This window comes from Micrasema longulum, unplaced genomic scaffold (assembly GCF_059751315.1).
Source record: "Micrasema longulum isolate JH-2025_06_02 unplaced genomic scaffold, ASM5975131v1 h1tg000461l, whole genome shotgun sequence".
Lineage (NCBI taxonomy): Eukaryota > Metazoa > Arthropoda > Insecta > Trichoptera > Brachycentridae > Micrasema > Micrasema longulum.
In genome coordinates this window covers 306,381-320,734 of record NW_028277659.1, presented here as the reverse complement: position 1 = coordinate 320,734, position 14,354 = coordinate 306,381, and the positions used below count along the sequence as shown (strand labels likewise).

General features: G+C 33.0%; 1 protein-coding gene and 1 long non-coding RNA gene across 2 annotated transcripts in view; one reads left to right on the top strand and one right to left on the bottom strand.

Annotated features, from left to right (window-relative positions):
- Window positions 1–14,354, top strand: part of eys (eyes shut) — a 111,848-nt gene that overhangs the window by 94,949 nt on the left and 2,545 nt on the right. Inside the window, exons 2-18 of the mRNA XM_088226688.1 lie at window positions 1,329–1,494; window positions 2,196–2,344; window positions 2,870–3,100; window positions 3,341–3,454; window positions 3,548–3,716; window positions 4,718–5,804; window positions 5,881–6,194; window positions 6,280–6,493; window positions 6,791–6,942; window positions 7,027–7,163; window positions 7,251–7,499; window positions 7,577–7,753; window positions 7,960–8,182; window positions 9,749–9,912; window positions 10,632–10,835; window positions 12,653–12,853; window positions 13,547–13,675. Coding sequence (XP_088082814.1) covers window positions 1,352–1,494; window positions 2,196–2,344; window positions 2,870–3,100; window positions 3,341–3,454; window positions 3,548–3,716; window positions 4,718–5,804; window positions 5,881–6,194; window positions 6,280–6,493; window positions 6,791–6,942; window positions 7,027–7,163; window positions 7,251–7,499; window positions 7,577–7,753; window positions 7,960–8,182; window positions 9,749–9,912; window positions 10,632–10,835; window positions 12,653–12,853; window positions 13,547–13,675 — 4,057 coding nt within the window. The 5' untranslated portion in view covers window positions 1,329–1,351. The remainder of the gene's footprint in view (window positions 1–1,328; window positions 1,495–2,195; window positions 2,345–2,869; window positions 3,101–3,340; window positions 3,455–3,547; window positions 3,717–4,717; window positions 5,805–5,880; window positions 6,195–6,279; window positions 6,494–6,790; window positions 6,943–7,026; window positions 7,164–7,250; window positions 7,500–7,576; window positions 7,754–7,959; window positions 8,183–9,748; window positions 9,913–10,631; window positions 10,836–12,652; window positions 12,854–13,546; window positions 13,676–14,354) is intronic.
- LOC148281451 (uncharacterized) lies at window positions 1,731–14,096 on the bottom strand. Its single transcript, XR_015822358.1, has 8 exons — window positions 13,988–14,096; window positions 13,734–13,946; window positions 12,640–12,841; window positions 9,722–9,901; window positions 7,939–8,169; window positions 7,031–7,152; window positions 2,855–3,097; window positions 1,731–2,372 (listed from the first exon to the last, which is right to left on the bottom strand). It is a non-coding gene; the product is annotated as an uncharacterized LOC148281451 (long non-coding RNA).

The window sequence follows — 14,354 nt, the reverse complement described above, 5'->3', positions numbered from 1 at the left end:
CTACATTATGCCTAATTAGTTGTAGTTAGTGACAACAATAATCTACGAATCTCCCAGGAATACTGATATTGGAACCGCTGGAAGGTTTAACATTCCCAAACCTGTCCTATTTTAGAAACCCTTTACTACACAATCTACATTTACAGTACCTACCTTAGGGTTAGGGTATTATCCCGAGCTAAATAAATATTTACGAAATTATTATAATATTACATTTTATTGTTCTTGATTCTGCGTAAGCTGCTGTGTGCACAGAGCCTTTATGCACCTACAAGGAGGAATGAAATTGTGTAATAAGACGAATTGAAATAATATTAGATATAATCTAATCCAGTGGTTCGCATTCACGTTTATTTTAATCGAAGTCTTTCTTAATGGTTTCCATCAATTGGTGGAAATAAATTTCAATGCACGGTAAATTAGATAGGTATACATGTTTTTCTTACACGTGGTAATTAGATCATTTAGCTGTAGTGCGAAGTTTCTCAAAAATGAATAAAAATGGTTTTAATAAAAATTAACTACTTTCAAACGTCACAGGTTCGAGTGAACAATAACCAATCAATTATTATTATTATTATAGCTTTGTTACGCGTTGTGATATGTTTCCGGTTTCCGGGTGGCCATGTTTTCCAACGTTTAGTATGTTTTTACACGGTACGGGGTTCTCCTTTAAAATGTTAGGAAAACTCACCGACTCGACTCATGGCGCCACAGGCGGAGTAATTTAAAAACGTTTGAAAAAATCATAGCAATGATAATACGATAATAAATAAAAAAATACGCTTGGTTTGGATAGTATATTAACAAGTAAAATAATTTTAAAAACCCTGATTGTTGGAGAATCAATAAATTGAAGGTAATGCGTACCTACCTGATCATAAAATGATCGTAATGTTTGGTCTCCTGTGAAAATTCGCTTTAATGTTTTTTTAACGTCTACGCCAGGTCTACGCTTAGGATTTTAATAATTTTTTTAGACGTCTAGGGGTACAAACTAAATGTATTGGATTGAGGTACATAGATGGCTCTATTATCTGCCCAACCGTGGCTCTATCTTCAATAGAAAATTAACGCCACAATCTGCACTACGGTGAACGTTGACAAAAATTATAAAAAAATAGACACGAAACATTATATTTATATATTTAATCTATGGAAACGATTTCAACATGATTTCGACTGTTGACAACTGAAAAATATAATCAAATTAGGTACCTAAGTGAATAAATACCTACAGGAAGAAAGTTTAACTGACAAAAATAATGTTTTTATAAGAATATATTTTATATTGTAAATTAATGTTCCATTCCTTCGATTTGTTTCAGGTTCACGTTAGTTACCATGTGATATGAGGGGTGTAGAGTGGTGGCGGGGGGCAGGGGCGCTGCTGCTCCTGCTGGCGGGGGGCGCCCTGTGGGGCGGAGCTCTAGCGGGGCTCGCTTGCCTCAGTAACCCCTGCCTGCACGGAGTATGCATTGACGACCTCAACAGGTAATTTTCTCTCCCAAAATTTAATACAGCCTAACTTATTACGTGTAGACCGTGGGCCATAGAATTAAGAATAGTCCAGAAGGAGCGTAGAATCATATTTGAATACATCGGACTGTGTCCAATAATTCCCCACTATGCCCTACTTTCGCCGCGCGCATTCGTGAGGTCCCACCGTAATGTTGCTTGACGGGGAAAAAAATCATAACACAAATGTAAGGTAAAAAAAAAGCAATCTGTTGATTTCTCTAAAATTTTATTGTGCACGCGGAAACATTGATTAACACAACAGAGTAGATAAGTAAAGGGTCATTTAATAAGAGTAATTGAGTTAGTGAACTTTGAACTTAAAATATAAAACAAATTTAATTTTACATAAAACTGATATTTTTATATCATGTTCAATAATATTTGATGTTTTAAAGATAATGTCGGTCAAGTGTCCACCACAGAGTTGTTTAATCCGAGGTCCAATTTTCATTGGTTCTCTCATCAGATGAGCAAAGTAGGGTAAAAAAAATACTGCCCTGGCGGCACTAACAAAATGTTCATTTTGTTTTATTCAACAATCTGACAGAATATTACAATAAAACAATGATAAAAAAGAAGGTAATGGGTAGAATTTAGGCTAGGGATTCTCTAGAAAGAATTAGAATCTAGAATTCTTTATTAATTGAATAAGATTGTGTGATTGTTTATTCTAGTACCTACTCCTGCTACTGCATCGATGGTTATACGGGAATACAGTGCCAGACCAACTGGGATGAATGTTGGTCTAGTCCGTGCCAGAATGGAGGCTCGTGTATTGACGGAATAGCTGAATACAATTGCACCTGCCCGGAAGGTTTTGTTGGTAAATTATTTTGTTTTTTTATAAAAACCTAAAAAATCCTACAACAAAAAGATAATAATATATTATTATCTTTTTGTTGTCGGATTTTCATACTCTTATAAGTTAAACAGGAATTTAGTTATTTGTCACAAGTTTAAAAAATATATTTTATCTGTTTCATGTTTAATGTGTAAGCAAATAATTGTATTTTGGTTTAAAATAAAGACCTCTCTCCGTTAAGAGTTATAGTTTGAGGATGATTTGGCATATTCTGTGTTATTTATAAGGCAAATTGATTGAACGTAAACGCTTAGTTAAGAGTCTCACATTTTTTATTATGGCCTTATACTTGTTAATAGACTTGACACTATTGAAGCCCTAACAATACTATTTCACTACAATAGAAAGCAAATTGAGGCTTATTTTAGCAGTTTTTCTATTTCCATTACGAAAAAAAAACAGACAGCTATTTATTTGTAATGATATAAGTACATAATATGAAATGTTTCTTTAGAAAATAATAGTAGCTACCTTGATGAGTTACAGGGTTTAATTGTGAAGAAGATTTTGATGAATGTGACTCAAATCCATGTCAGAATAACGGAACCTGCCAGGATGTCTCTAATGGATATAAATGTTTTTGTCTCCCCGGATATTCCGGAGAACATTGTGAGATGGACATGGCCGTCTGCAACACTACGGATGAAGATAGATGTGATAATGGAGGCCAATGTGTGGAAGGGAATGGAATGTCCTTCTCTTGTCGCTGTACTCCTGGTAAACAAACAATACTTATTACTATTTTAAATTGATAAATTTGCGCCTTGAATTTTGAGTCATAAAAACTTTTTGTTCTTAATTTAAATCGTTGAACTAAAATGACAGTTTTTAATTGATATAATTGTCCACCGTGGTATTAGGTACCTTAAAATTAATTCACTAACTTCAGATAAGTTTGAAAATCATCGGCGGTAATATAGTGTTGGTATAATATTTTTACAATAACATTTTTTCAAGGGTGGGAAGGAAAGCTTTGCAACCTCCCAGTGAATGAATGTGCTTCATCACCTTGCCAAAATGGAGGATTATGTATAGACCAGCATGCAGATTTTATATGTGCCTGTACTTTTGGTAATTATAAATGTGACATTTCATTCATAATATCATTGAATGTTTAGTAAGTAATAAATAAAATATTAAGTAAAAAAAATAATATTGTTTTAGGGTACACTGGGAAAAACTGTGAATCACAAATAGAGCTTTGTTCGAACAATCCTTGCACCAATAAAGCACTCTGCATGATGGAAGACACTATCGAAGTATGCTACTGTGTTCCGGATTTCCACGGAGAAAAATGCCAATTTCAATATGACGAATGTCTCCTGGGTCCGAGGTAAATTATAATGCTGCTGTAGATATAATATAAAATTACAATTATTATTAATAAGGAATTAGGTAATGCATAAATTCTAATCAAACTGACATATAATATTTAGTTTCATGTCTAAATACGGTTACATTAATTGTATATATCATTTGCGTTTGATTCAATAAGGTAAGAATTTTAAGAAATTAAATTGTAGGGGAGATTACGGGTTACAGTGAATCATTTGCAATAGCTTCATGTGTATTGCACGCACACGCATGCACTTTTGTTCAGTTTACACTATTTCACACACCCTTCTGCGGCACTAGTTGCCTTTAAGACATCAGAGCTAGGAGACACACCGCTTTAATCAATATGTTAAGACAAAACTGTTTTTTATGTGTATTTAAAAATGTTTTGTTCTAATATGGGTTGAAAATTTAAACGATTCGATTTTTCCCTTCATTGGTGACTGTTTTTTTTATATTTTAATATTTACGAAAATTCTAAAAAATCTTGGGTCACAGTGGACCAGTTTTTTCCACACTTTTTTTTCAAAAGGATTACCGAAGGCAGGTCAGAAGGAAGAGCACCAAGACGTAAAGGGAAGTTCATTATTGGAACCGATACCTTTTTCAAAGCCTTGCAGAATTGAGAATTTACATAAAGTGGAAATAACGAACAGTTTATCATTTAAATGAGCACTCTTTACTTTATTTTAATATCATAATTCAGTGTATTCTAGTCTGATCCACTATAACCTTAAGGTTGATCCACTGTGGCTCACTTCTGGGTCGAAGTAGATCGATTATCTTGAACTAATAAATATGAAAAAATCTATTTAAATAAGCAGTAAAATTGCAAACCGAAACCATTACTTTAAAACCTCTTGAATGCCTCTTTTGATTTTATCAGAGAGACTAGAATTTAATAATAAACTTCAGAACTACAGAGGTTTAAAAAAAAGTGATCTACTGAAACCCGTGCTCCCCTATGACCAAAACTTAATACATTGTACTTTATTTCAGATGCATGAATGGTGGTACTTGTATAGATGGAGTCGACAACTTTACTTGCTCCTGTCCCCCAATGTTAACAGGAATACTTTGCGAGTGTCTTATATTAGATGATAATCAATTAAACTGTGAATACATAACTCCTACACTACCTACCGAGGCGTACACCTCTGTCTCTGTAACTCCTACAGAACTAGTTTCAACTGAGGGATTTTCTGTATCCACTTTAGATGGAAGAACAACAGTTGCCGAAGATTTGACTTATTCTTACCAAACAACAATGCTGTACACGAGTCAATATAGTTCTGGATCAAGTGTGCCAATATTTACATGGGACCAAAGTACCTTATCAACTTTAGATAATAATTATTCAATAAGTTTTTCATCCGTTTCCCCTACGGATATACCAACCACGGAAACAGTATCAACAGAGATATTCAAATCGTCATCTGAGACACTGGAAACCCATTCCACTGACATGCCAAACTCAGAAGAATTATCAAGTGTATCTCCACCTTATGGTGACCAGAGCAGCACCCGATCAACTACAGATTCAACTATACTAGAAATAACACATTCAATAGCAATAGATACCACTGTGATTGAGGAAATAACTGCTACTGAATCAGATATCACTACTGAATTTGAAAAATATCTCATAACTGATTCTGGATTTACTGATGTCAGTACATCAGCTTCAAGTGAAGAATCATCTGTAATATATGAATTAACAAGTAATACATTAGAATCTTCTTCTGATTCTAATTCCATTATTGCCAGTGAAACACAATATACCAAAGTATTTGTACCAGATGATATGAAAACGGATAAAACTTTAATTAGTAGTATGAAACCTTTTGATTTCACAACAGTTCCAAATTTAACCACGGATGATAATACTCTGTTACCTGATGATAGATTTGTTGAGACTACCCAAGGAATATCATCTCTATTTACAGAAGCGCCAACATCATTAACAACCGATGAATACACCAATGGAGACATTGAGTACACATCTGTTAGTACTATAGATGCGGATTGTTTGAAGTTAGGATGTCTAAATGGGGGCACCTGTATTCATTCAACAGAAGGACCAAAGGTTAATATTAACATTGAAAATCCTCAAATTATTATGACTTGTGTCTGTAAATTAACAATAAAATACTTTATTTCAGTGTGTCTGCAAGTTTGACTTTGATGGTCCAATCTGCGAACATGTTGTAGGGATTGCATCGGCCGCTTTCAGCGGTGATTCATATCTAACACATAAGCTATACAACCTCACTGGTATAACAGTTCAACTAAGGGCAAGGACTCTTTCCTCCGAAGGATTAATTTTATACGCCAATATAGGACAGGACACATACATCTGTTTGTATATGCAGAACGGACTTTTAAAGTTTAAATTTTCTTGTGGATATCAAACGATGCTTCTTAGTGAGTTGGAAGTGCCAGTAAATAATGGACATGAATTAAGAATAAAAGCAATGTAAGATTGTGTACATAAACTATTTTTCATTTTCTAGATTTATATTACAACCAGTAAAATAAGATTATTATTTTTTATCTCTCAGATTAGAACTAACAGATGGCAGAAAACACTGCAATGCCTCTTTACATATGAACGATACTCTCGCTATGAGTGGAGGTCAAATAGCAGCCCCATCATCTTACCCTCCAGATAAGAACTCTTGGCTCCACCTTGGAGCAGTAGCTGATGGATTCGGAGTGGTGGATCATTCCCCAGCTAATATAGCTTCCTTTACCGGCTGTATGACGAGACTACAAGTAAGTATTACACTACGGCCTCCGTAGTGTAGTGGTCAAGACGCTTGACTCACACATGGAAGGTTCCAGGTTTGATTCCCGGTGAGAACACAAAAAATTTAATGTGATTTTTCTCAAGCCTGGGTGTTCTGTGATGTAATTCACAACTGTAATTGGGCCTCCTGGCCTGTTCTGCAAAAAATAAAATAAAATAAATGTAAAAAAAAATATATTTTTTTAAAAGTATCGTAGATTATTTGATGAATCGGTTAAACTAATCTTAAGCATTTATCTCTTCTTTTTTTATATTTTTTGTAGATAGATGGAAAAATGAGGCATATTTTTAAGGATGCAGTAGATGGGTTTGAAATAAAAGAATGTTCTTCTTTGGCTTGTCTCTCTAATCCTTGCGGCAACGGTGGAAGTTGTAATGAGGTCGGTGATAATTGGAGATGTAGTTGTGCAAATGGGTAAGAAAAACTCTTTACATTCGAAGTCCACAAGTAATTTGCTATCATTTATATTTTATAACATTATCTGTGCTTTTTTTGCAGATACCTGGGTGATAATTGTGCAGAATCGGTTTGTAGTACAAACCCCTGTCACTTTGGTGGGTCGTGTGTGCGACATCCAGGAAGTGGGTTTTTATGTTTATGTCCTTTAGGGAAACACGGTCTCTTCTGTGAACATAGTGAGAATTTTTATAATTTGGTATAAAACCTCCGTTTACGCATTAATAATATAATTAATTACACTATTTTTGTAATTATGATTACAGATTTAGACATCGCTCAGCCTTCTTTCTCTTCTATGGTAGGGGGGTTATCATCATTTGCTGCTTACCCGTTACCTTTACAGCTGATTTCTCACGGTATGGAAATGCATTTTAAAATCAAGCCTAATGATATGGATCAAATAGCTCTGCTGGCCTTTTTGGGCCAAGGAGGTCTACATGACCCTAAAAGTGATCACTTGGCTGTAACATTTGTCAAAGGATATATCATGCTGACTTGGAACTTAGGAAATGGTATACAACTACATAATTACGAGTATAACACCGAAATTGTTATTGATGAAATCAATTAATATGCTATTTTAACACAGGTCCAAGAAGAATATTTACATCACGTCCTGTGCTTGCTAGAGGAAACCGTCCGCATATCATAAGGATTGGTAGACTTGGGCGGTCAGCTTGGCTTTCTGTAGATACCATGCCTAATATTACTGGGAATGCTCCGGGAAATCTTCACCAGTTGAATGTAATACCATTACTTTACTTGGGTGAGTTTATGAATATTAATAAAAAATAGTTAAAAACACTCACTGAAAAAAACTGCTAGGATAGGTAGTTGACATTAATAATATTTATTGATAAGTTTTTTTATTAATAAAATCATTAGAGAATAGACGAATCACTTTTCTATAAAAAGCAAAGATAATAATAAGTAGAAAAATAAAATATGAACTTTTCTCCAATGCGTTTTCAGGAGGCCACGAGTCTGCTAATTTCTCCCTATTGCCTCATGACCTGCCCTTGCACGGGGGATTCTCCGGATGTATCTTCGATCTCTGGCTTCGCGGGGGAGGAGGGGCAGGGGTGCCCTGGGCCCCCGTGAAGGGCCGAGCTGTAGGCCAATGCAGTGTTACACAATGCCATCCAATGCTTTGCAACAATGGAGGAGCTTGTTTGCACCACTCTGCAAGTTACAGGTTTGTTTAAAAAGCTGTGTATTTGTTAGTAAACTGTGACACAAAACTTTTGTTGTGATTGAATCCAATAATATTTTTATTTAATCCAATAATTTTCATTTGCAAACAAAATATGTATGTTGCTTCGGCCTTCTGAATCTTCAGTAAAATTTTGATTACATACTTTGATATTTTATCATTTAAAAAAAAAGATACTATGAAAGAAATGCCATGTAAACTTGATAGCCAGTCCATATCATGTAAAATGTTGTTGATGGGTACATAATGATTATCGTAGGCAACTGAAATGGCTCAAAATTAGACAGCGGAGAGACTATCACTCCCTCTCACTTCTGTTCAATGTACTTCATAGTCCTAACGCTCCTATATACCTGTGTGAAAAATTTCAACGCTTGTCAGTTCATGGTTTACCTCTTCGTTCTCATTCTCAAGGCACTCTCTTAATACCCATACACAATTCCTCTTTCTTCTCTAACTCATATAGTGTCCATGCGGCTCGACTGTGGAATCATCTCCCATCCACCATCAAAGATGTTACTACATTATCTCTGTTTAAATCACGTCTGAAGAAACATCTCCTTTCTCTTCCTTAATCTCTCCTCCTTTCCTTTTTCCTCTTTCCTCATTCCTCTTTTTTCCCATTGAGTAATAGTTTCGATTTAAGGTAATTTATAAACAAATACGTTTATTTCTATTTTTATATATCTTTAAATTTTTAATCTTTTTTTTCTATTGAATATGTTCTGTAACTTGAATTATAAAAATAAAACTTTTATTTTATTGGTTGGTTGGAAGAAATTGCCATTTGGCAATAAGCCCGCCAATGTACAAATAACATTATGTACAAAAAGTTAAATAAATAAATAAATAAATAATACATAAATAAAGTAGCAGACGTCTCTTAAACTGCCATCGGTAAATTGATAATATAAAAGTATATCTCCATGATGCTTGACAGTAACAACAGTAACCGTATTTATAGAAACTTTCAAATAGAGTATTAGCCCTTTTTTTATTTTTTTTTATTTAAATAATATAAGTATACAATTTTACAATTTAAAAAAAATTTCAAATGTTATATTTTTTACTAAAACTAAAATCTCACCAAGCCACTTTCTGTAGCTTGTTAGTGGAGATTATTTTAATATTATTTACATTTATAAAAACAATGAATAACAGATATAAATTAACAGCCGGAAAGATCAGAATATACATGTATATACAAGTAATAATATATAAATTTATTTTTGAAATACAAGAAAATATATGAAAAATTAAAATATTTACACATAAGCTACTATTCAAATATAAACTTTTGATTGAGTAGCCACTCTCTTATTTTGCTCTCGTTACAATGAGAGTTAAATTTAAGTTCTTTCAGCAATAAATTTAAAATGCTAGGTACTAAATATTTGAGAGTTCTATTACCATACTTATTACATACTTTTGGTACTACCAAGCCATCATTGGACGTGAAGCGTGTATTATGGTTATGATTGAGAGGAAACTTGAATGTATTACTATTAAATTATCTATTACCTTAAATATATATTTGTATTTTTACAGCTGCTTATGTAGTGATGGGTTCTTTGGACCACTATGCAGTAATGAACGCAACCCGTGTGATACCAGTGTTCATAATTGTTCAAACGGAGCCACCTGTGTACCTATAGTCACCGGATATCAGTGTGATTGTCCTTTGGGTAAAACTGGAATGTTCTGTGAAAAAAGTAAGTAAAATTTAGCGCTTAATTAATTGATTTTTAAAATTTAATTTTGAATATTTGCAGATCTACTTAAATATTATACTTTTTATATTTCATTAAATTTAACTAAGTTTCAAGTCATGATTATAATGCAGTTAAAGTGAACGAATTGGGGAAAATCCACATTAGACTGTTATGAAACATTAAATCTAATATAATATTATTTAAAACATTTAAGTTTGTAAGTGAAAATTCTTGATGGAAGTTCATTGTAATTTATTATTTAAATAAAACACGAGTGATACTTTAATCCACAAATTTGGAATATCCAGTGACCGGTTTCATCGCTTTTGCGACATCTTCGAGACTGGTATCTTTATTAAAAAGTTAAATGTTATTATACAGAAGTTATAAGTTGTAATTATACAGAACAGAGGTAAGGATACATAATTCAAAGTTATATGTAAGTAAATTAAATAAAGTTATTTTTATCTTAAGGATCATTATCGACAAATTTTCTATGGGTTAACTAATGAATGGATATAATGTTATTTTAATGAGTTTAAGTATTTTATTTTAACTTTTTAATAAAGATACCAGTCTCGAAGATGTCGCGAAAGCGATGAAACCGGTCACTGGATATTCCAAATTTGTGGATTAAAGTATCACTCGTGTTTTATTTAAATAATAATATTATTTAAACAAATAATGCTCAAGTTTTCTAAGGTTGTCTTGATTTGCAGGTATTGATTTATCTGATGTGTCGTTTTCTGGAACTCGATCGTATGTAAAACTAGCATCTGTTCCAATGGGAGACATTCACTTTAGCTTGGATTTTGAAGTGCGCCCAGCTCATCCGAAAGGTTTACTGTTTTATACAGAAACGCATGATGGGTGCTTTGTTTCCCTATCACTTCAGGGGGGTTTACTAGAATACAGATGGGCAGGTATGCTTTAATAAAAATATTATTATTGAGTGTATCAATAAAATCAACTGAATGCATTGTCTAGCCAAATATCTTGTAATGAGTGTCTGTCTTACTCATGCCTTATTTCCACGAGTAGGTCATATTCTGTATAGACCATAACATTAGAACTGATAACCCTAAGCGTGCAACAGATTTGTATTGAAATATAAATTTCAACATGCACATTTTTAACTATTACTGTTTTTGCCTATACCTATTACATAATTATTTTTAAATTTATAATGTTATTAAAATAATATTTATTTAAACTCCATGATATTTAAGTAGTGTAAGATAAGGTGGTAATATTAATGAGTTGTATTGTAGTTTTTTAATAAAAACATATTTAAAAATTATTTAAGTATGTAATGTGATGGCACCATCATTCCCTTTCCACACCTAATGGTGCTTAGGGCACTGTATTAGTACACCAATCGCTGCGTATCTTGATCATTTTTGTTAAATGAAGGCATCTCGCTCAGTCTTATGCTTCAGGTACCAGTCCAGGAACTATGAAATATTCTAGTGTGAAAACACCCTTTTAAATGGTTTTAATATGTTTTTTTTATTAAAAGAAAAAAATATTTTTTTACCATATACTTAAACATTTTTTTTTATTACATCTTTTACTTTATTTTTTACTGTTTTATTTTTCTCTTTCTACTCGGTATTTTGCTGTGTTTTTTTAAATATGCTTTTTGCTATACACATAAATTTATTTTTTACTATGACTTTAAATATGTTTCTTACTATGTATTTTGTTTCTACTTCGCATTTTACTGAGTTTTAAAATATTTATATTTATATTTTTAACATTTTTTACTATGTTTACACTACATTTATTACTTTGTTTTTGCTTCATTTTTAACTACATGTTTACCATGTTTTTAATCTATTTTCACTTTGTTTTTCACTCTGTCCACTATCTTTATAACTGTTCTATATATTGATTACTGTTTTTATATATTTTTTTGACTGTCTTAGAACGGGGTAAATAACCCTAGTTAGATAGTCAAAGCAACTTGTATACATGATAATTTTGTGTATGTAATATAATATGATAATAAATAAAATAAATATTTCATATCAACCATGCCGGGAATCGAACCCAAGACCTCTTGCATGGTAGGCAAACACGCTTACCATTACACCACGGGGCTGACAATATCTACATTGTCACTTTGATTCAATTACAGGGTCTTAGAAAATGAACTAAAATACAGATCGCTGTATGTGATCATATTTCGTACAGTCAATTCAAATCTTCAATAACCTTCGCATCATGTGTGAATAAATATCAGTTTTCATACAAATATAAAATTAGTGTACAAGTATTTGAAAATGTTCGACTTTTTTTATATTTTTCATGTTTGAATGAACTTTTGCACATTATGAGGGTATTTTCAATTTTTTATTCAACTTTTTTGTGTAAGATATTAAAAATTGAGAGCTTTTAATTGGACAGTGAAGTTTGTCAAAAATGTATGAAAAAATGTATAAAAATGAACTGCTTCGTAATGTCACAGGTTTATGTGACCACGTGTTTGCGATAGCCAATAAATTATAGCGTTGTAACGTTGTGGCAACCGGCAACAGATTTCCAGTTTCCAGTGTAACCATGTTTTGTCGTTTAGCGGGAACAAATTATAATTGTACGAGGTTCAACTTTTAAATATCAGAAACAAAAACAAACTGTTTGCCTACTAACTAATCCGATCATGCCAAACCAAAAAAACAACTGAACTTCATTGTTCCGATAAAATATGAAGATACAATGCTTAACCTGTGTCGCCCAGGTCTGGAGTGGGGGTTGCGCCCCTCAGGCCGCCTGCTGGTAGTGGTACGCAGCGGTCTGGTCCTCTCACTCGGTGGCTGGCACACGGTCCGCGCCGGTCGCTACGGCCGCCGCCTTTTTCTCTGGGTGGATGGTACTATGACCACAGGCAGCCTTGCCACGCATCACTCCTTCACCTCCTTCAACACGTCTGTTTACATTGGTACATCATTTCTTATTTATTTTAATAATTTAACTGCGTATTTATTTTGTGTGAATTCAGGGAATTTCATTTAATATTCCGATCGATATCAGAAGATGAAGGTTATTTTTTCAAAGCTTAGTAAAAATAAACTAGCAGCAAATATTTTAAATCTCACCGAAGCTAACAACCGAATTACGTCTTTTCACATCCAGGCAACAGATGATTTTACATAAAATAAAATTTATTCAGTATTCCTCAGTTCATCATCATCATTCCCCTTTATGCACCAAGTGGTGCATAGGGCACTGCATTTGTAATTTCAATTATCTTTTACACAAAAGTAAGGTGATCAGTCTTACACTTTGGGTTCCAGTCCAGGAACAATGAAATATTACAGTTAAACCTTTAAAATCAATATTTTATGTCCACCCTGCCAGGAATTGGACCCAGGATCTTAAGAATGGTAGACGAACTTGTCAACCCCCAATATTCAGTCAAAACACAGTCAAAAACACTCATCCAGGGTTCTGGTTTTATTTCACACACAGAACTATATTCTTCATTTGTCATTCCTCAGTTATAAACATAAAACGATTTGTTATTAATGTATTTCTCATTGTGCAATTCTAATTCTAAACTTGTGAAATGTATTTCTATAATTACAAGATGTTATTTTACAGGTATATTGGTAATAAATTGGTTTAATTTCAGGTGGCGCAAGAGATCTCTCAACCCTTCCTTCAGATGTAATGTCAGGACCTCCAATGTACTTCACAGGATGTATCAGAAAGCTGATTCTCAATTCTCAGCCAGTTCCACTTAATAAAAAATATATAGATGGTAGGTTGATTATACACTCTCCGTATTAGATAATGCAAAATCAATTAATATTACATACCTTGTTTTGGTCAAACCAAATCATGTTGCACTTTTTCTTTCATCAGCGAAATAGTGAGGTCAAATAAATAATATTGACACTTTTTAGATTCAGAAAAAAATCCAAAAATTATCTGTCATAAGTTTAAAAAAAAGATGCATACATACTTTCAAATGTAGGTACATAATAAATTTAATAATTTCTATTCGGCCAGCAGTTTTTTACTCTTTACCCCTCAGGGGCCTGAAAAAAGCCTCAGCTTTATTTACTTTCACCTTAAATGTAATTAAGTAATATTTGTAAACAAAATCGAAATCTGTCATTTTGTTATTATATAAATAATTAAGATAAACATGACACTGGCAACAGTAGAAAATTTGTTATACATGTTCTTTTCATTTAAAAAATCCTTGGTACACATTCAATAGTTTATTTGACAAATTCTTCAGATTGCATTACGCATCTTCAGACTAGATTATTATTATTATTAGGCTTTAAGCTGATGCATGTACCGTGAACATTAAACTAATATATTATCTAATTGCAAACGGGAACAGACAGCAAGCTTATAAAATGTCAAGAAACATTATAAATTTTATGGTTGGCTGTTCACTTTTTGTACTCCTTGCGTGAATGTGCACC